Source organism: Colossoma macropomum, unplaced genomic scaffold (assembly GCF_904425465.1).
Source record: "Colossoma macropomum unplaced genomic scaffold, Colossoma_macropomum, whole genome shotgun sequence".
Lineage (NCBI taxonomy): Eukaryota > Metazoa > Chordata > Actinopteri > Characiformes > Serrasalmidae > Colossoma > Colossoma macropomum.
Window position 1 is genome coordinate 28,312,287 of NW_023494784.1, and position 23,438 is coordinate 28,335,724.

At 38.9% G+C, this 23,438-nt stretch overlaps 1 protein-coding gene across 2 annotated transcripts; it reads right to left on the reverse strand.

Annotated features, from left to right (window-relative positions):
* Nucleotides 1-198: 198 nt before the first annotated feature.
* On the reverse strand, nucleotides 199-22,497 carry stk24a (serine/threonine kinase 24a (STE20 homolog, yeast)). Of its 2 annotated transcripts, none has more exons than XM_036567177.1 (11): nucleotides 21,630-22,497; nucleotides 16,430-16,660; nucleotides 13,120-13,176; nucleotides 12,848-12,956; nucleotides 11,536-11,693; nucleotides 9,833-10,018; nucleotides 9,446-9,591; nucleotides 9,065-9,197; nucleotides 5,460-5,528; nucleotides 4,924-5,060; nucleotides 199-3,196 (listed from the first exon to the last, which is right to left on the reverse strand). In XM_036567177.1, exons 1-11 carry the CDS (start codon nucleotides 21,672-21,674, stop codon nucleotides 3,166-3,168), a joined length of 1,302 nt encoding a protein of 433 aa, XP_036423070.1. In that variant the 5' UTR covers nucleotides 21,675-22,497; the 3' UTR covers nucleotides 199-3,165. The 2 variants fall into 2 exon arrangements, with proteins under 2 accessions (XP_036423070.1, XP_036423077.1); XM_036567184.1 differs by lacking the exon at nucleotides 21,630-22,497 and adding an exon at nucleotides 18,237-18,367.
* Nucleotides 22,498-23,438: the final 941 nt, after the last annotated feature.

The following is a 23,438-nucleotide window of genomic DNA, read 5'->3' on the forward strand; positions in this document are numbered from 1 at the left end:
TTTTGGACTGAAATTGCTGGCTAAAAATACATTTACATTTTTGCCTAAACATTCATGTCCAAAACCCTTTTAAAATAGCATTCTTTATGGAGTCTGTGTTAGATGAATCAAACTGTATGTCCAAAAAAAAAAAATTCTATTTCCTCTAAATAAAGCAAATTATAATAATGGTAATTAAAAAGCATTAAAGCACAGAGATCATTTTTTATTTATCAATTTTATTTTTCTTAAATCACTTGAAAGCTTGCAAGGAATTCAGTACCTCAGTATTTGATGACCAATTACATTTACATTGTTTTAAAATCATAATTAGATACCATACCAGTTCTTATTTATTTGTGATAATACTGTACTTTACACTTACAAAAATACTGGATTCTGTTCCATAGAATATATCTGTGCTGATAAACCTGATGACCTGACTAATTTATTGCCATTTTCGCAGTTGCAATGATAAACGACATGACGAACTGTGATGTTTTTTCTTATTGAACTGTAAGGAACAGGTTACAAAGTGCTACACATTCAGACTCTAAATGGACAAGGTGCAAATATCATTACAAGGAAATATTATTTGGAGGGACAGGGAGAGTTAACACACTGTCGCAAAACAAGTGCACCAAAAAACAGGACACTGAGTTTAAATGCATGGTCAGAGAGGGGTTTTTAGTAAATGGGATGTCATTTACTAAAGTGGTGAGGGACAGAACAATTTAACATTAAACCAGCAACAATTTAAACAGCATCACCTGCAAAAGCAGTCATGAAATAAGTCAATCAAAATATTTTAGTGTTAATACCCTTGTGCCAAAGAACCACTTTATTAAATATACCTGTAACGAAGAGGTTAAAAAGTTAATCCAAAATAATGGTGTAGAATCAAACAGGGCGGTTTAATACAAGTGCCTGTTCTTCCTAAAGTCCAGAATGATATAAGCATATAAAAAGTTTTAGCATGTTCTTATACTGAACCAGATGCAAATTAACACTGTCCTTTAAGGTGCTATTTGAACATCTAGTTTTAGCACTTTTAAGTCAACGCCACATTTTTTCCCCCTCCAGAAAACATATGAGCTGTTCAAATCATCCAAATATGTATATTAAATATTGCAGTTCCGTTATGAGAAATTAATTGCAAGTAGGGGGCTCTGTTCTTTTATCTCACTGAAAGCAGCTTTAAGTAGTCTTGACACTATACAGTATGCAGGAAAAGTGCTTTCAGCCAAGATTCAGAATGTAATAATGTCATAGCATAAAGGCCTTTAAAATGTTACAGCATCAGGGCTCCAAAACAACTAGAAATATTTTGTGTATAACTGCATTTGCTTGGCTCAGACGTTCATGCTATAAGCTATTTTTAGTATAAGGCTAATATTTCAATTGTGGAGGATATAAGCAACGTGTTAGCACCCAATGATCGGCTACAACACAATGGAGATCATCTGGATGGGGTTCTACCGTAACACATTCAGGTGGGGCTAAACTGGGCTCTAAGCTTTTTGCTACCATTATTAAATGTACAAGAGTAATGAACTGATGTCAAACGCACCCAGGTGATATGCTTATTAACACGCTAGACTTCAGCGTGAATCCCACCAGCTCACATCAGGAGTCTTAAATGTTTAAAGGATATTGTGGACTGCAGTCTACAAACCTCATGCTTATATCTTACGGCTAACTCTCATATCATTAAAAGACAGTTATCTAAGTGCAATTCAAGCTGTTGGTACACGTGGTACCATTACAGTTTCCAGGAAGACTTGAGGAGTTTGCTGAGGATGAAGACATTATAGCAGTTAAAAAAAAAAAAGATGTCTATGTTTCTATGGAACAGGCCTGAAGAACAGGACTACTAGTATTTTAAGGAAAAAAAAAGAATCAGAAGAAATTTGCATGGCTGAAATTAACAAAACATGGGCTTTGAACTTAAAAAATAGATATGGAACATGGACCCTCAAGCACTAATTTCTAGAAAAAAGCGATGGTATGGTCTGTACTAAAACAGCAATGTAAGGATGGCATATGGTGACACTTGTGATTGGAGAGTATGAATGGCACTGTGAACACTGAAGAGAGAATGATAATAGAGCCTAATGGCAGCATTGAGTCAAAACCATGACAACATTAAAATATAAAATCAAATTATAAAAACAATTGCAAACTAAAAAAAATACTAAAGGCAAGGCAATCTCAGTGATGGCCATTTTACATACACCTTCACAAACAGTATCTACACAAGCAATTGGCCATTTTTACACAGTGTTTTCATTAGCGTACCTCCATGACTTGTCTGTAAAAAGGAGCCTATGTACACATAAATTTACACACCCAGCTGAGCATGCTCAGTCTGCTTCTCAGAATACTCTGGTCACTGAGAGCAGGATACCTGAGTTTAAAAAAAGGGAACGCACTGTTTTGGACCTTACAGCACTGACATGCACGCGTGCACACAAACAGGGGCTGAACACACCTCTTAAAGGCCTCACATACTGCACATTCAGAGAGGGAGCTCTGCCTGGGTTGCACCAGCTATCCAAGTTCTAACAAAGTTGACTTCTTACTTTAAAATAAACTAATCAATAACCTAAACTTAATTTATGCTAGTAAAGTGGCAAGTTTGGCTAAAACTGACCACGCAAACTGTTGCTGATGTCTACAAAAAAGAAAAAAATATATATTTATTAACGACTGCAACAACTTGAATCATATTACCTAGTAAAATGTTAACTAGCGATTTCTTTTGGATAGTGGGTAAAAGGAATTCAAACTAATTAATCACAACAAAAATATTACTAAACACTCATGTTGCAACTGAATTTAGCGGCCACTAGTTAGACAAAAATAAAACAAATTTCATTAAGACTCAGACGTCACTTTACACATGAAGTGTGGAAAGAACCTACATACAGCTGGTGCAACCAACCACTGCTCTGCCACAGTGTGTGCTGGATAAGGTGCACTGCTAGCAGGAGGTTTCTGATAGAGGCCAAACCCACCAGGCCTCCTATTGAGTCCCCCCAGCCTTCCACAACACCACCCTTTCACCTGATATGTAAACCGAGATTAAATGAAGAGAGTGCAGGCTGCAGCTGCAGCTGGAGGCTGAGTGAGTGTATGAGAAAGGTGCACAAGAAGGCAGAGAGAGGTGAACCCACAGCAGCGAAATCAGTGAGAAGAGGCCCTCGGAACAGCAAACCTGCCAGAGAAAAAAAAAAGCAAAGCACGTGAGTGATGAGGACAAGGAGAAGAAGCAGCAGAAAAACAAGATTAAGAACAAGAAAAGTAGATGTGAAAGGAAAGGACAACTTCACACTACTCTTCCATTACTGTGAATGACTGACACTGATCGGCCACTTTATTAAGTACACCTCCTTTTATCTGTACTCATTGTCCATTTTATCGGCTCCACTTATCGTACAGGAGCACTTTGTAGTTCTACAGCTACTGTGACTGTAGTTTATCTGTTTCACTGCATACCTTGTTAGCGCCCTTTTAGCCTGTTCTTCAGTGGTCAGGACCCCCACAGGACCACCTCAGAGCAGGCATTATTTGGGTGCTGGATATTTCCCAGCACTGCAGTGACACTGCCCTTGTGGTGGTGTGTTAGTGTGTGTTACACTGGTACAAGTGGATCAGACACAGCAGTGCTGCTGGAGTTTTTAAAGACCTCAGTGTCACTGCTGGACTGAGAATACTCCACCAACCAAATATATACAGCCAACAGTGTCCTGCGGGCAGCATCCTGTGACCACTGATGAAGGACTAGAGGATGACCAACACAAACTGTGCCACTATTGTCTCTGACATCTACAAGGTGGACCCACAAGGTAGGTACGTCTAATAGAGTGGACACTAAGTGGACACAGTATTAACATCACAGCAGCACTGCTGCATCCGATCCACCCGTACCAATGCAATACACACTAACATGTCACTACCATGTCAGCGTTGCTGCAGTGCTGAGAATGATCCACCACCCAAATAATACCTGCTCTGTGGTGGTCCTGCAGTGGTCCTCACCACTGAAGAACAGGGTGAAAGATTACTAATAAATTATGCAGAGAAACAGATGAGCTACACTCTGTAATTGTAGAACTGCAAAGTGCACCGATATGGTAAATGGGCCTGATAAAACGGGCAATGAGTGTAGATACAAGGTAGGTGTACTTGATGAAATGGCCAGTTCGTGCACATCAGACAAAACGTTACTGTTAGAGCAGTTCATTTGTTAAAAAAAAATAAAAAATTTACATCAAGATCAAATTCCCCATTACCTCAAATGTATTAAATCGGCCAAGACATGTTTGGTGCCAATAAAATGGATTAAAGTACACTACCTAGCTATGAACAATAATAACAGCCATCTTGAAGCTTCAATTTAGGTCATTTTTACGTAGGTCATTCATTAGGCCTGTAGTTGATGATTTAGGCCTGTAGTTTAGAAAAGCCTAGGGCCAATAATTGATATTTTTGAATATTATAATAATTTAAATTAAGTGCCGATAACATGCAAATTACAGTTCTTTAGTTGTTTTTAGATGCCAAATTGTTCCACCTTTATTTAAACATTCCTTTTGTACAATCATTCTAATTTATGGTTAGTTAAAAAAAAATGATACAATAGACAAGACTATACTTGATCAGCTATACAAAAAAGAACATCACCAATTAATTAACTACATACAACTCTCCAATAGAAAGTAAAATGCACCAGCTTGTCCAGGAGAAGAGCGCCAAGGGGCCAGTTTGGACAATACTTCCATCACTTGTTAGCTACATTAGCCTCAGAGCTCCAATGCTAATCTTAACAAGCCAACTTTGTATATGTAGTCTATCAGCCAAGACATTTTTTCATTTGCAGTCTCTGTACAGAACTCAAATCTATATCCTAATACTGGAGAAAGGCTATAAAGTGAGATGTACCTCTGGAGTCTCTGCACTAGTTCAGTCACCATGGAGTCTGAGATGCCTGGGCATGCCTCTTCAGCCAGGAATATGGCCTCCCTAAGCTCCTCCACTGCCTCTGGCTTTCCGTTACTCACCCCTCCCTTCTGCTTTAGCTGAAGAGAGTAGAAGCAGGAGAGGGAAAACTGTTAAAGCAATCTCTCGTGGTACTCACTGGCCTACCAAAAGGGCTAGTACTAAATATGTGAGCTTGACCCATATACAAGGCCCACCCAAGAGAGGAGACTAAGGAGCAGTGCGCAAAGGAGCCGTAAACCAGAGAATTATTATTTCATATTGCTTTATTTATACACACAGCTCCACTTGATCTAAGTCACTGTACCAGGTTACTGCAGAAGTTGTGGATGGGGTTAGTATGCAGAGGCAATGACAGCACAATAGAGTAGCTTTTTCTACAGTTTAAAACCACATTACTTTAGCAAACAGCAGAGAACATCAGAGCAGCAAAGGTCTAAGAATAACTGCAGCAAATAAACATGTGATTAAGTTCTTACTTCTGCAAACAGTGGAGAAATAATGGTCGACAAGCTCTGGGACAAAGGCCTCTGTGAACTGCCCTTTCCCTGAGAGATGGAAAGCAAAATATAGCACAGGTAAGAGACAGAAGTATATAGACATTTATTAGAGGAAAGATTTACACAGGACACTTAAGTTGTAAAAGACACATCAATTCAAACTTTTGTCAGTCTTGGAGATTGAACAGAATCTCAGAAAAAAAAACCAAACAAAAACAACAACATACATTTTATGTACAGAAGTTTGTAGACAACAGCTCTTCCAACATGTCTTCTGAAATCAAGTGTATTAATAGGGAGTCTGCACCCCCTTTGCTGCAGTAACAGCCTCTGCTCTTCTGAGAAAGCTTTACATTAGTGTGCTGAAACATTGTTGGCCGAATCCTATCAAATCCTTACAGAGGAGCATCACTGATGTCAGGTACTAATGTTGGATAATTAGCTCTGGATTACAAACACCACTTAAACTCATTCCAAAGATACTGGACTGTGCTCCAGAGAACGTAGCACCACTGCTTCACAACCCTGAGCTGAGGAACTTTATATCCCTCTAGCTGACACTTGGCATTGGGCATGCTGAAAATAGATTAATCTGTGGCTCCTCCAAAGCATTGAAGTACTGGCAAAACATTCTTATGGATATTATACAAGCTGTGTGTGTGTGTGTGTGTGTGTGTGTGTGTGTGTGTGTGTGCAGTTGAAAACCTGTGTCAGCAACTGGTGCATCTTACGTAGATAAAGTTAATAATTTTAAGGGGTGTCTGGAGACTTTTGGACATATATGGACGGAATGCTAATTTCATGTCTTTTTTTTTTTTAAACAGTTGCAATATAAATTGCAATGGGACGGAGTGAAAAGCAACAGTACAATACACTGACGTTATACTAGCTTGTCTCTCCAGTCACTGAAAAAGTGATGCCTATGAATACAGGGAGCTCTGTAGAGCTGCATTTGGAGAAATCACACCTAAAAAACATTTTCACTTCCACTGACAAAAATACACTGCTGTTCCAACAGAGCCATAATGCCCTCAGAATGAGAGCATCTCACTTACCACACTCTCACTCCACTTTGGCATGCTCTCTAGCTGAACAATGGCTGTGAGCTCCTATATGAGTGCATGGCTGAAATGAGTGCATAGCTTCTAGACAGCCAACGTCACTACCACATCACTGAAGACACTGTACAGCCTAATTTCTCATTAAGACAAAGGTAAGGATATTTGCAATTGAGGCATTTTCTAAGTACACACAAAGAATGGGAAAAACTTATAAAACCTACACATATAGAAAATTATTTCATGGAATTACAAATGAAGAATGGAGGGGAAAGAATAATTTGTAAACTGTACTAAATATGCATCGAAGCAAGTCTAGTGACCAATTCAAACATCTGGAGAGAATTCAAATGGAAAGTCATCACCAGATATTTCTGAACGCCAGAAATAGTGTCGAAGATGGGTCTAACACATAACAGTTCATGTTGGAGAAATTGTGGAGCACAAATTGGAAACCATACTCACATATTTTGGCTGTGCCCTAAGTTACAGATATTCTGGAACGAAGTATTTGATGCTCTTAAGGAAGTGTTTCAGCAGAATATTCCACAAGATCCTAGAGTAGCAATATTGGGAGTAATACCGGATAACTTAGAGGGGAGATCTAAGAAATACCTTCTAGGAATATTACTAACAGTAGCTCTGAAATGTATTACAATTAAATGGATGAATCCAGACCCTCCCACATATAATTTATGGATCCAAAAGGTGTGGGATGTCTACCAAATGGAACAAATAACATACTTAAGAATTCAAAAAGATACATTTACTAAGAGATGGAGACCTGTTATAGATCTACTAACGTAGTGAGGAATCTTTTTTTTATTTATTTTTTTCCCTTAATGATTGTCTAATTAATTATTTGTTTATTTATTTTTAGATAATCATGTTCTGTTCTCACATTATTTTCATAATTCTTTCTTATGTTATTGATAACTTTTATTTTGAAGTGGATTCCCTTTGTTGCTTATTTGTGTAATTGTGATTTTTTTTCCATGGAAACATTGTAATACTGTTAAAAAATAAGTAGAAATTAAGTTAAAAAAAAGACAAAGGTAAGAGGATAACAGCAAAAGCTGAAATAGCATTTTAAGGATAAAATTTAGTACAACCTTCTATCTTAATTTCAAAGATATTTAATGTAATTGCAAGCAGAGGTCTGTTTCCTTTAGTATTACTGAATATATCAGCCTAGCAGCACTTATGGATCTGCAATAGTAGTACTGTGCCTGTGTGTGTTTCGCTTTTTACAAAAGCTACAGGTTTCATTTCTTATTTTGTTACTGAGCTTAACGGTTAAGCCCACAAAATTCATAGACATATGATTAAAATAACTGTGATAATCACATTCATTTGTAATAGTTAATTGCAGTTAATTGCATCTGGCTTTAAACTTCTTTTATGAAGAAAGTCATAAATCGTGTCAACACGGAAAAAACATGAAAATAAGGTGAAAGCAGCTTCCAGTTCTCATCACAGATGTCCACTCCTCTGCGACTGTATCCCTCTCGCTCACATGCCACTACATTACATACATAGTTCTCCTGTAAGCAGTTTAGTCTGCTGACATGCTCCGATGTTAATGTTACAGGTATTACTAATCTTGTAGCCGTTAGCACTATGTTTGTTAATGATTCTTTGGACTCAACGTACTTCAGTTCAGAGTCATCAACAGAAGCTGCTACATAAAATCTGTATTTAAGCATGAGGTCTACATAGTGGCACAGTCACAGTAACGTCACGTGAGTAGCAGGGTTTCAGGCTGGAACTATGGTGGGTTTGAAGAGTTTTTTTTTTTTTTTTTAAAAAGCAGTGTTAATAATTTTTGCATTAACACACTTAACGCCTTCACTTTGACACCACTAACATATAGTCATATGCAAAAGTCTGAACATCCCCAGTAAAAGTATATGTTTTGTTGACTGTGCAAGTTAAAATAAGTTAATACAATGTCTAAAGGAAACAAACATTTGGCATTTTTCTGCATATTTTAGAGCACAATTTTTATTTATGTGCAGAATTTTACATATTGAAAAAAACATTTGTACATACCACATTTTGTTTTGTTTTTTTTTTCTAATATGTTTAATTCAGCAAATAAACTGTGCATTAACATTGTGCAGAAGTGTGTTCTTCATAGAAGACGTACTTATTTTCACACCATCTTTGTTTTCAGTGTCTGATTTGAAAATGTTTTTCATTTTTCCTCTATTTCCTTCTCAGTAACAGCTTACTACCAGGTCTTGCATGGTTGTTAGGAGTCCCGTTTTCCATATTTTAATAATTTTTGTAATACAGCTTTAAACACTCACATTTTTTTCAGTTATTTTCCTTTGCAAGTGGATTACCTCTAATCTCCTCAGAAACATCTGCCAAATAGGAATACTTGTATTTGATGGCCATTTTGACTGGAAATTGAAAAAAATGAAGGACTGTCTCTGACTTTGCACAGTACTGTATCACACATGAAAGTTCAAACGTGTGTGTGAGTGACCGATGCTTAAGTGTCCCATCTCTCTTCCTCACCTGGCTGTGATCCAGCTCTGAGAGCTGTGCGATTCCATTCTGGATCTTTTTGGGGTCTTTCTCTCTGATGGTATTGAAGATCCAGTCATCATTTCCAGAGTCATTCCCCCCTGATGCCTGCACATCCTGCTCCCTAAGCAGAGACACAGCCACTAATGACTTTCACTGCAATTACTGAAAAAGGGTGAACAGAGCTTTATGAATAGTGTAAGCCACAGATAGACAATAACAAAAACAAACAAAAAATAATAATAATAATAATAATAATAATAATAATAAAAATTCTCTAAAATAAACCAAAATGCATTAGAAATGTGTATGTTGATCAACAGATGGCTCTGGATGAAATTAGTACAAAACCAATAATCTTCCTGTGCTTACGAGTCAGACTCCTCTGAACTGGACTCCTCTCGACACTGCTCAGCCTTCCACCTCTTGTACCTGTCGATGAGCTCAGTGAGGTACGAGGTCTTTTTAGCGTAACGTACAATTAGCTTATGTTTCAGCAGCTCTTTGGCTGTAGGCCTCTGCAATGAAATACAGACAATATGCATAGAAGGTTCCTTGAAGTTCTTAAAAAAAACCAACAGGGCTGTAAAATAGAGACACTAAGACTCAAAGACGCATCAAAATGTGTAGACAGAGAGGATAAAAATGTTCCAAATAAAGCCCTATCAAATATTGTTGCATATATTTCAGAAACATCACCCATGTCATGCAGGCTGTGTAGACACCTTGAACAATTTACTTCCAGTTTGCAGCACTTACAAAGCTTGGCTCTTTGTTCAGACAGGCTTCTATAAACTCTTTCAGTGGTTTGCAGTAGTTTCCCTCCAGAGTAGGAGGGTTGTTCTTTGGGATTAGGAATAAAACTTTCATGGGGTGCAGCTCGGAATGTGGGGGCTCTCCTTTGGCCAGCTCTATTGCTGTTATACCCAATGACCAGATGTCTGCCTAAAACACAAACAAGCACAGCACTTAGTATTGAAAACGGTTAACTAAACATTCACTTGCACTTGCGCAATTCACAAAAGCACTGCAAATCTTAAAAATGTTCCCTATACAAGATTTATGCACAATAGGTAAATTATTGGTGGGCGAAAGAGTACTGCAAAGCATAGAAATTTAAATAAAAAACAAAAAGGTGCAGTTGTAGGTTTAAGAGACCACAGAGTAAGAAATTATATAATGATAACTGTTATCATAACACTTGCCCTGGCAATACTGATGTCCAAACATAATACCAACAAATGAGCAGTCTAAAATGTGTGTTTTGAGCATCCTGATGGTCCCAGATGAGTTCATGTTATCAAATAACTTATCGAATACCGAGCGTGGCATGTGCCTCTAACAGACCATGTGCTCTCATTCTAAAACCTCCAAGAAACACTTCACTCTAAAAAAAAAAAAAAAAAAACACCATAATTGAGGCAAATTAAAGCCCTATTTCTGTTCAAGGAAGTGTGTGCATGCATGTGTGTGAGCGATGACTCACTGCTTATGGCCGTTACTAATGCATAATGGCATTTACGTCATCTAGAGCTGTACAACAGAGCTAAACAGAGTTCAGAAAAATTCAAACACTACAGCAGCAGTATTCAGTCCACAGCATATACAAAGCATGCCTAACAAGATTCAGCTACACAGGATTTTAAATACAAAAGGGATTGAGTTCATTTGCAAAGGCAATGAAGTTCAAAGCATCAAGTGTTGAATGAAAACATAATAGAATAGAACACCACAGGAGAAACTGGCACAGTTAAATAACCCCACTGTGCTTTTGTGGTTAACTGATGAGTTCCAAAGCCTATATGATTTGTTCTAGCTGACACAGCAATATTCATCTAGTATCCAGGGCAAAAAGTTTACAAAAAAATTGGTAATTTTTGGTTTCCACAGGGTGATTTATTGACCATTTTAGAAAACTCTGAAAAAAATGGCTTAGACCTGGAATGCTTATTTGACAAATGCTGCCAACTACAAAATGATCACCGCAAAGGTCTATTTCAGCACACACATTTGATTTTCAATTGACCGTGAATACCTTGTCCACTGACAGACATAGAAAATTTTTCTGGTGGCTTTATGCACTTATGGTGCCACACTACACACCCACTGATAACAGTGAATTGACCCTTGCACAGTAAGGGTAATGAGTGAATTACATAATAGCAGTGGAAACCCCCTATGCAATCATACACTGTTTTGAAGCCAGGAAGCTTTGTATGAAAGCAGTGCATCATTACAGTAATGAAAGTGACTGGCTTGGTTAAATTTATTTGAACTGATGTTTTCTGTACCTCACTTCCCATCATGCAAACAAGGAAATTGTGTAACCAACCACTTTTTGCAACAGACAACCCTGTTTGATCAACTGAATGGCTGTAGTACTCTATACAGCCAAAAGGCCATCAGCACTGTAGCATATCAATGTGTAACCGAACTCATATCTCACTTAGAGAGTGACTGACCTTTGAATCGTAGGCTGACTGTTTTATGACCTCAGGTGCCATCCAGAATGGAGTGCCCACAAATGTGTTCCTCTTGATCTGAGTATCTGTAAGCTGGCCAGCCACACCAAAGTCAGCCAGCTTTACATCACCCTGCTCTGACAGCAGCACATTAGCAGCTGGGGAGAGACACATACTCATTATAGTTCAGTACGCTTGAGGTGGAACATCTATGCCAGAAATAATAGTAAGAAGATTTAAAGTCAATTTATTGTCATTTGTTACAATTTTAGATACAGTATATGACCAAAAGTATCAAAACACCTCCTCTAATTACTGAAATAAGCTACTTTCAGCTTCCCATTGCTGAAACAGGCATTCAAATGTGCACAGCTTGTATTTCTACAGAAAAGCACTGACAGTAGAATGGGAGACTCTACAACAGCCGCACATGGGCCAGAGGTCACCATGCCCAGCGTCAGCTAGAGGGGTATAAGGCCCCCAGGCATTGGGCTGTTGAGCAGACCATATGAGTGGTGTGGCGTTAGATCGAAATGGGGAGTGAAGTGATGTTGCCCAGAGCACAGAGCAGCTTTTTAGAAAGTTGGAGCGTCGGTGTTCTCTCTAATTCTGAAATCGCTCCAACACTGCTCCATCCCATGAGCCAGTCCTTTATTTCCTCAATACTGACTACCTCTGTGTGACATGACTGAGGAGGCAGCATGACTGCTACAACTTGCACACGATGACCATTCATACACAGCTTCTGGCTGCAGAACTGTCCAGCAGTATTGGAAATTCTCACAATCACAACAAAGTTATACAGATATTATTACTCTCATGTCATCGATTTTGCTTTGTGAATGATAAAGAAGATACTGTTATGTCAAAAGCATGTACATTTTTTTTACCCTTGGCAGTTTTCTGGCTTGCGGTTGGTCCATCATTTAAAGCCTACAGCTACCAAAAACCGCCTGTGAACTGCATTCTCTGAAATGATAGAGCACCACTGAATACCTTTGTGACAAGCTGGAGTACCATTTGTGATCCAGAACTAATCATCTAAAATCAGTACCTGACCTCACTAATGCTGTGGTTAAAAGCAAACAAATCCTCACAGCAATGTTCCAGCATTTAGTGTCAATGTTCACAGAAAAGTAGAGGCTGTTACTGAAGCAAAGAGGGAAGAACCCCCTACCAATACCCTTGATTTCAGAGGACACTTTGGATGAGCAAGTATCTACTTTTGGGCATATGGTGTACAATGCACTTTTTTTTTTTAGATGTGCTAAACTCAGTATACTATATTTAAAGCACAATTTTTGGATGGTACCTTTAATATCCCTGTGGATTTTCTTTTCTGAATGCAAGTACTCCAGCCCCTTGAGGATCTCTCGAAGTATGGTAGCAATCTGTGTCTCATCCAGGGGACCTGGCTCCAGCTGCGGTAAAGAGAACAGTGTAATGAAATGACTAGGCACCTTGGAAAGGCATTTGTCACTGTTCTGACTAAAACCCTAAATGTATAAAATGTATGAAGTTCCCAAATAAATTTTGTTAAGTCTTAGAACAAACTTGAAGCGATAAATCTTAAATACTACTCACCAAATCTAGTGCTGATCCTCCTCCTAAATATTCCATTATAATCCATAACTTTGTGCCCTGTAACAAAAGAACAATAGAAAAATAGGCTTTACATTAGATCTTATTCTAACCTTAGACAACTCATATCAGTGCATACTTGGGTCAGTGATGAAGAGCAGGAGGTAATTAGCATTGGCTTCTGATCAGTATGGTACACAGCAAGAAAACTAAACCAAGGAGAATTTTACCTCACTGGCTTGGTGTTTAATGTTGTACAGAGCAAGTTCAGTAACAGCAACATATGAATCTTTGTAAGCAAATCCATCTATACGATATATATTACACTGTAGATGGACATTATATTTGAAAGAGAATTCCACACAAACCTATTCATTTACTAGGATTCTTCAGCAGCAAGACAGTGTGAAAGACTTTAGAAGATGGTGCCCAGACCATTTAGACAAAAAGGGCTAACAGTGACCAATTTAAAAAAACAGCTTTCATGGTTAGGAATTAATACACTTAGCTACAGATCTGCATTGAAAGTTCTTCATTTTTTACTTTACAGAGACACTTAAATACTGAAAGTAACTGCATGGGATAAAAATTGCAAATTAAGATGCAGACATGATGTCACAGCATAGTGTGGACTTTTCAGTGATCATCCACTGAATTCAATCAGGATGGATATAAAAGTCGCCTCATGAGTGTGCACTAGACACACACATGTAGAGATGCAGAACCTTTCTTTATCAGAGACTTTATCAGAGGCTGCTCTCCTTCTGCTCCTGAGAGATACCCTCAAGCGTTTTTAAAACTACTCTGAGGACAAAGCTGGGCATTACAGCTCACTGAAACTCATATGTAAAACACCAGGATGCTCCCAACAGAGGTTGCTGTAGTAAAGGAAGTTTAATGCGGTTTGCTATTTTGGATGTTAGGTTGAGTCACACGTGTTCCATACAACATGGCAATGCGAGTGCAGAATCAGAGCTGGGTTTCGGTCTGCTTCTTGTTTTTAGTCTCTCCAACTGCTGGACTTCACTGGGTCTTTCCCAAATTTCTCTGCACCGAATGTGCAGTTCCACAAGGAAACGTTTACGAATTGGCCCATTGTGTTCCAGGATGCCACACTCTAGAATGCAAGAATGTCAATTCCCCAAACTGCCCTGCAGCCTCTCATAGTCCATGATTTGCTTGAAACATATCTAAAGCATGCATTACATGATGGGGTCTGGTTTGTCAGGCCCCCCGGAGTAAGTCCAGCTGCAGTCCAGCAAGAGAGAGCAATAAAGAGCAAGAGAGAGATGGAAATCAGTGGGGGGTGGAGGTTCTTGCAAGAAGAGGGGCAGACTGCAGTATGTAGGGCAGAAGTAATGGTAGCTACAGCCAGATGAACGCATATGACCCCACATGCATTTAAACAAACTCAGCTCCCTGGAGCGTCAGGAAAGATGCGCATAAACGGGAGAACCCACATATTTCATGAAGACACCATCTCTCTCACAAAATCCTCACCAATAATCAGGTGTGCCTGATGTCAAAATGCAATCAAGTCATACATGGCGACCCAGCATTCATCTAACTCATGAAACATTACATGCAGTTCCGCAGTTGTTCTCTGCAGTAATGCACTCTTAAATATTATATCCAACCAACATTAGAACAGGAATTCAAAGCTATCAAGAGCAACCAAAAATAAGATAATTAAAACACTTTAGCAGGTTAGAACCCCCTTAAAGCAGGACCAGCCTTTCACTCCTCACTCTAAAAAGGATAACTCAGGCAGTTTCCATTGTTTTCTATGGATTACTGAATAAAATATCTTATGATGTAATAAGTCAGGAATTTAAAGGGTTAAAGCCATAATTAATCCACATGAGAACATAACGTAAACAAGAGAAAACAGAAATAACTGTCCATTAAATAAAAGTAGGACAATTTAACACAGACTTTTATATAAGGGATTCCTAATCTCAGTCCTGGGGACATCATGCTCTGCACATGTATGCATTTTCTCTAATTGTCAAATAATCCAGTACTGCTCAAATGCAATAGCTTTCCAAATGAAAACGTGTGCCTCTTTTATGCAGAGGCTGAGAAAGCAGGGAGCAGTTTGTGCGTTGTGCGTGCTCTTACACGCGCATCGCAAAATCAGCATCTCCAGGGACACACGCTCACACACATTACTCCTTCAGTATCTAACTGATTTTCAATGAGCTCATCAAGTGTGAATGCAAGTGAGAAAGTGATTTGTTCTTTCACACACCGCCCAAAATAGGTTGTGCATCTATGTAGATATATTCTCACTGCTACACTACCCAGTTACCACTGCACATCTCTACAAACACTCTTTCCTTTCTTTACTCCACCCACAGCATTCAAACAATCACTCTACAGCTCTTTCTTTTGTATAAATGATTCAGAGCCCTGCATGATGTTTGTCTCTCTCTGTTAATGCAGACACCACCGGTGGGTTAGCAGCACAGCTCCAGGCTTCACAGGCTGCAAAGTAAGCGACATTTCTGTTTTTGTACACTCTTAATAATGAATGTGCCAAAAAAAAAAAGAAAAGAGTTATTTGGAGCGATACCACATAAGAATCACTTTTGGTTTCCTAAAAAAAGCTTTCCATTAAAGTGGTCAATATGGCAAAAACAAAAGTCAAGATACTTGAAGACATTTTCATAATGAACGACATGCATCATGATATTTAGTTTTTTGGAAGTTTGATTAGTTGAAATAGCCAGAATGTGCCGAAATACATAATCCATCAACCAAAAGGTTCAATACCGTTTAAAGAACTGTATGTCCACGCCAAGAACAATTTAGGAACCAATAGGCTATTTTAACAGAATTCAGGATAACAGCAGCAGAATCCAACACAAGCAAATACAAAACTGAAGTGATCTTTGGGTCTTCCTGTTTGTCCCATCCTCGAAAATAGCACATTTTACTTTCTAAATCTGAAGGATCTAGCAGATACAGAAATTAACAATTCATGAATAGTGAGTGTGATCTACTCCAAGCTGGTCAAGACTCAGCACTGGTGTTACAAAGACAGAGGGAATAGAAGGAGAAATCCTTCAACAGTCACAAATATATATTTGTTCCATGACAACAGCTCATCTAGTCACACTCCACACTGCAATTAATCAACACAATTAAAAAAATCATATCAGTGGAATCCTGAACAGCTTAAATAACAATTCTGTCTATGTAACATCACATTTTCCAGAGGAAGATAATATCTACAACTTTTGAAGTAACCCATAAATCATCTGGGGGTGGGCATGGCTGTGACTTTTGACCAACACTGCTGGTCACTAACCTTCAGATATGATCCATAATATTTTGTAACAAAGGGGCTGTCACACTGGCTCAGGACTGTAATCTCTTGCTGAATGTCTTCAATCTCATCCTCCGCCTCCTCCAGATCGATGATCTTAATGGCCACCACCTTCTGCGTACGATTGTCTATTCCTTTAAACACTTCTCCGAAAGAGCCCTTCCCAATCTTCTCCAGCTTGGTGAACAGCTCCTCCGGGTCAGCTTTAAAATTCTGTTTAAAAGGGAAAGAAAGAGGAGATTATTAGCGCTGAAAAAGACTTTTACATCATACTGCATTGGATTTCAGTAGCTTATTACTGACAAACTCAAAACATATATTTTTCTTTTGTAAAGATTTAGGCTTAGTAAATTTAGCTTCTGACATCAAATCGGCAAATGTACAAGTTTTTCCCAATACACAGGTGACAGTCAGACTGGACGACGTATTAACAATATATTCTCTTTCACAGCTGTCAAACAATTAAAATAGTTCAAACAACTATTCAAACCTTCGCATACGACTGAATATAAGTGGAAAAAACACGCTTTACCGGAATAAATGAATCAGGCTACTTTTATTAATTTAATAACATTACTTTCACCATGTGAACGTAGGATTCACATGAACCTGAACATGAAAATCACAAGATCTCGATGGAGAAGTTTCCAATCTTCATCACGTCCTGTGAGATCAACATTGGCTGAATGTTCCAACCAATAAGTGTACAGATCACACATTAGACATCCAGTCAAACTCAAAATCCTCCATGATTGTAGCCTCTCACTTTTCTTATCGGTCATACACTGTTGACTCCTGTCTTTCACAGCAACATGAACCAACACGAGCCGCTCTGCCTCAGCGTTGACTACTATGGACGGTTTGAAAGGTCAAACTAGGAAAATGTGGAAAAATTTGTGCTGTTTATAATTTGTGTTACTATTAATACCTATTTAAAAAACTTCACTACAACTGCACTACAATTTATGAACATGAAACTGGCGCAAAAGAAACAGGACTGGAGATCTTTCTTTCTTGTATTTATTTAGAGAAAAACAGATGTGCTATAAATAGATTTAAGTAGCTATAAATAGGTTTTGTACTGTATTTAGGTCTTATTGCACAAAACATAAATCTCCTTTTTTTATTTTTTTTTTTACATACAAACTTGTACATCTTTTTTTACTTTGTAGTCTATATTCTGGAACTGTGTGACAGCTGCTACTTAAAGAAGTATATATCTTGTATATGATATTTTGGTCATTTATCCCAAAAAGTTTAAAACTTTCAGAGCTGTATGTCACCTCATACACTCCCAAATACAGCCGTGCTCAGAACATATCATCTAAACATGCACAGCATTAAAAGAGACAATACAGACTAATCCTCTGTTCACACTAGTGACAGGCCTAAAGGAACGCTTATCTCTTCAAGCTAGAGGCCGGATGACTTACAACACAGCCTCATACAGCCTATATTTTTGGTGTATTTCAGCAGCTAAGGTCAAGCAATCAGCAACTGAGTTTGTGCTGGAGCAGGAATAGAATAAAAAAGGTAAACTGTATCTGTTATTTGTGGGACAGACCAATTTACCAAGCAAACCACTTCAAATGAGCTAAGCTTAGCTACACACCAAAGTTGACAGACTGCACGCACAAAAAGCTGGAATTCCTCTATCCTACACAGCTAACCCAGTATCTTCCAACGGTTATCAGACATCTAACATTCTCAGCCGTCAGAGTCATCGCTACCATCAGGATGTCTTAAATGATACAAAATATATCTCACAAATCACAACCAAAGAATTTACCTGTGGTCTGTTAGACTCCATTTATGTTGTTCCTCTCGGGTGAACATTACTCATATTAGCCCTCTGTTAGGCATCTGGAAACTTTTTATCATGACAGTAAAACTGGGCGGTGTTCAGGCACACGCTATCTAGTGCAGTGCACCAGGTAACAATACAGTACCTTTTGGAATGGTGTTAAAGGGCCCAGCTGACCTCTGTCCAGCTAATCAGATGGAAAACGCAAGGCTTACAGACAATCTGGCAAAGCTCAACCACTCAAAGCATAACCTTAAAATTCAGCAATGTTTGGGTTGATTTTAAAGCAGACATATTTTTCTATTTTTATTCACAGTTGCCTGCGCTCTTTTAAAGACAACTGTGAAAAGTACAAAAACATAACTTGAAGCTTTGCACTGCGTTCTACACTGCCATTTATTCCTCTGTGAAGAACAGCTCATTTTCTAGGTGTTGGTTTTACTAATGACCACTGCTTTCACTGGCTGTGTCAATGGAGAGGGCAGGGTAGGGAGTGCGCAATTGGTCACTAACAAAGAAATTGAGCATTAGAGATATGTGACATCCGTATGTGAAATAACAATTACAAGGGTGAAAGCATGAAGCCTGAGTGAGCGAAAGTGATTATTAAAGTGGGGCAAGATATTTGCTTTATGTGATGCTACATTGAGCAGCACATCCTAACAGCTTGGAGGATGACATTTTCTGTAAAAGGGAAATACGGTAAAGCAGCAGACACTTCACGTTTCATATATTCCCGGATTGTAGATACAATGGCAAGGAATGTACATGTTAACTGGCAAGAAAAATGCAGTTTTGTTGTTATGTTTAGCTGCATATTTCTCTTTATGGTAGCTCAGTGAGTTAGCACCACATTTTCAACATACAGCTTGATAATGACAGAAACCACCTAATTTGGAACATGCGTTTTGTTATCCAACATGGAGTACTACAGAAGGCCATATTCTGTTTTTAAGTTCATCTGTTATTTCTATTTGAGAGCGAAATGACATAGCATCCAAGTTTGAGATAAATAAGGGATTCAAAGAGAACAATCGTAAAGTAATCCAGACTTGACTACGCTCATCTTGAGATAACAGCAGGTTAAAAATAGCAAGCTAAAGCCTGTCAGCACACCAAAGTGGTCAGCCAGGTGAAACTGATTGTGTTGGGTCAAATCTCTATTGTGTGAGTGGGAGAGAACACACACAGGACAGAGCTGCAGTGCTGGGAACCCCTGTAATGTTTATTCAGTCAGCAGGTCCTGCCTAGGATCTAAACCCTGTTGAATTTGAAGCTTAAAGCCTCACTTGATCCTGCACTGAACCTCAGCCTCTACTGATACATAAACTGGACACACTTTTGTCATTGTATAGAGTTTTAGCTGACATTAGGACATTGTAAATAAATAATTTAATAAAAAGAAACGCATGCTCAACAACTACAGAAACATAAAAATAAAAGTTTATACTTCAATTCATCCCCCTGAGAACTAAACACAACTGAACCAGGTCATACACTACATGTTCAAAAGTATTCACCCTTTTAATGAGTAATTCAGCAACTTTACGATTCAGTTATAGTTGACACAGGTGTTGTACCACACAAAGCTTGTATAATCCTCACAAAAAACACTGCCAAAAGAAGGAGACACTCTGGAGAGCTGGCACAGAGCTTAAGGGGGTGACCAATCTTATTTGCAAAGGGTCAGTTTGGCTGCATGTTTTCATTTCAATCACATTCCACACCTGGTGCCTTGTTTATTTAATTAGCCTCAGGCTTCAAACAACTGATCCAATCACTGGCCCACTGCAGATAAGACTGCACATCTCTGGTCTAAGGTCATCACACCCAATGCGTGAGCTACCCCTCTCTGGAGTGATGGAGCACCACTGAACACCTCTGGGATGAGTTGGAGTGGGGTCTGTGATTGAGAACTAACTATTCACCATCAGTATTTGACCTCATTCAATTCATCTGTTAATAGTCATGATTAGAGGGTGTGTTTCAGTAGGGGAATTACCAAACTGTGCTAGACACTGGTCCTCTAAGACCAGTTGTGCACACCTGGAGTAGAGGCTGTTACTCCAGCAAGGAGATTGGAGAAGGAGATTCCCTTTTAACACCCTTGATTTCAGAAGAAATCTTGGATTAGCAGGTTTCTACAAACTTCTGGCCACAGTGAAAGTATCATAAACAGAACTAATGTGACTGCCACATAGAACAAGCCTGGCTATTTTATGTCATAGCATTCATCTGAGTTACTGTAAAGTTGTGACCAAGTCACGACAAACCAAGTGACATAGACTAACTATCCTGTATGGTGCACTGACAGAGGAAAAAAAGGCTGCACACACAAATAACACAAAAATGAGCCTGGATGCTAGTTTTTCCAAAAAAGCCCTAAAGACACTGCAGCTATTGGCACCACACACTGATAATGCAGTTGTGCTTTCTTGTTGAACAGCTCACATACTATGCATGACTAATGCGGTCAACTTCTGCATTACCTGATATGACCTAAATAGCACATATAGCTACTGAGAACACACTGACTGTAGCTTTAAGATCTCTATATCAGAGTATGTTTTCTAAAGAGGGACTGCCACCCACAGACAGAGGTTCCACTTCTGATTTGTCTACTTTATAGACTGCTATGTTTTCAAACTGACGCGGAAACAGCATTTTTGACTTGCTGGATTAAATGCATCATCAACATGCTGTCATCACTCACTCGATCACCATCTGGCTTCAAAATCTCTCACTGTAAAACTCAAATCCCAAATGCCCAGCTGCATGTAACAACAGATAGGAAAGTGTAACCTTCCTCCCAATTTCATCATCCCTTGAGCAGAGCTGCTACCGCAAAACTGCTCAGTTATTACACACCAAGTTTAAGGTATAGAGTCAGTACTGAGGCCTCCGTAGTAAGTAGCGCTTTCCGGTGTTATTTCATGGGTGGTGGTTCTCAGGAAACTCCCCAGGAAACAACACTCGAACCATGCAGATGTCTGAGTTACAGTTGAATAACAGCAGGGTTCTACATGGTTCAGTAATTTTCATGATTATAACAAAAACAGGACTACTCGAGCAAAAAACAAATGTACCAAGCTTGTCAACTGTGAACAACTGTGAAAGTGGTGTCAACTACCAAGCAAACTGCTGATCAAAATGTTAACTAGCAGGTGGCAAGTGGGATTAGCTAAACCACAATAGACAGGGAGAATCATTTACTATGCCATAAACATACTGTAGCCAGTTATCATATATATTGACTTGTTGTTTTTGAGGACAGGTATTTTAAAATACAAGTTCTTCAGTATTTGACAAACGCACACGTTGACACTTAAAGGTGCAGAACACTGGGTGCTGTGTTGAGAAACTCTTAGATAACATTACCTGCATCCCTAGAAGTCCTCTCTGGACAGGAGAGTGGCGAGCCATGTCTTCTGCTAATGCAGCGACTCAGCCAAAACAATCCAAATGTTTTTTAGACCCGCGAAAGGTCAAAACAAGCGGATGCGGTGAACTCGGTGGCTATTTCACCTCTGCCAGATTTATCATAACATGAGATACAGATTCCAATATTGCCGAGTTGGCTAGCTGGTGAAAAACGCCTCTACGTCTAAGCTACTTAGCCAAGTTCCCTGGCCAGAGTTTAATAAACCACTTTAGGTTTTACAGACGATAAAGCAGCGCTAGTAACTGGCTTAAATAATCCACCAAACACTAGTGTACAGTTAACGTGATATATTAATGTAAATAAGATGAAAAGCCCAGCTAAGGAACTCTGTGCTGATGCTGCTGCTAGCGACCCAGCTACGCTAGAGAGGGAATTTAGAGCTACTCGACCACTTTGACTTTGACATTCGTAATAAGGCTCTTCAGCACTTCTACGTTGATACGTTGAGTCTTGAGTGAATAAGTGATTGCTGATAACCAAATATACAGAGTGTAGCGGGCTAATTCCGTTAGCTCGCTGATCTATCCTCCTTAGTGCTGGAGCAGCAGGGATTATTATTTTCCCAACTGCTGCACAAGTTCGGTGGATAGCGGGCTAGCTAGCTAGCTAGTCGCAAACTTCTCAACTTTCTCGCTAAAGCAGTTGAGAATACCTTTGTCCTCTTTTCCTCGCGGTATGAAATTATATAGACAACGAATGACAAAATGATGCCCATATAAAAATACATATAAAATAACGCGAAATGTGAGCAGTTACGCGCAGTGATCCTCCCCTCTTCATTTTCCGACGTAGCCTTCCGCCATATTGAAAACTGTGACGGTTAAAGTAAGGCGGAGCAAAAGCGAGGTCGAAGACCAATCGGCGCTCAAAGATCACATAAGACCCTGCCCACTAATGACCAGTTCAGCGGCGTAGAGAGAAACAGGGAACACAGATAATATGCGGATCTGTACATTCACACAGAAGCATCTAATATACAGGTACAGGGTGGGAAATTTGCCCACTGACTGAGATTTAATTGACAATCTCTTGCTCAAATCTCTGACAGCAAGAACATTACAAATTAAGCAGTGTATAGATTTAGTGTCCTTTCTGCTTTGTTGGGGAAAATAGTGAATACTCTTGAATCGTCATTTGCAGCAGTTTCTCATATAACGCAGTCATTTTATTTACACGTAAGTCTATACACACTGCCAGATCAGGATAAGCAGGAGAAATGTTGCACGTAGTTTCAGCTCGCTGATCACATTGCTATATTACACTCGGAAGTTCGTTCAAAATATTTTGGGGAATTTCCCCTTGAATTGTGTTTTAAGTGGCAAAATGTTGAAGATGTTATGTGACAAAGAACAGAGAACAAAAGTCCAGGTGATGGAGTTCAAATCCAGCTATTCTCATCGTTGTGCCACTGGTCCAGGGTGGAGACAGACCTAATCTAGCCCCGCCCCTTATGTCTTGTACTTTAATAGCTACTTGTTTTTGATATAAACTGGTGTGCAGAATTGAGCCTCCCTCGAGAAACATATATTAACCACTTCAACTTTTTTGGATTACAAGTTATTTTATAGAACATTTTACATTAAAAAGCCAAAATATGCTTTATTTCCGTTTTAGTGATCCCTTTATTTTAAATACAGGACATCAAACAATGCCAGACTATGCTTATAGGTCACATATACTGTTTTTTGTTGCAAGGGTTTAATAATTCAATGCATATAGTCATAATCTCAGGGTGAATAATCCTA

Bases quoted from the DNA above. Each gene is read 5' to 3' on its own strand.
- stk24a (XM_036567177.1), bottom strand. From the start codon at position 21,674: ATGGCTCGCCACTCTCCTGTCCAGAGAGGACTTCTAGGGATGCAG. The intron at 16,661-21,629 runs GTAATGTTATCT...CCTTTTAAACAG, and splicing joins GAGGACTTCTAGGGATGCAG to AATTTTAAAGCTGACCCGGA. The intron at 10,019-11,535 runs GTCAGTCACTCT...TTTGTGTTTTAG, and splicing joins AGTCAGCCTACGATTCAAAG to GCAGACATCTGGTCATTGGG.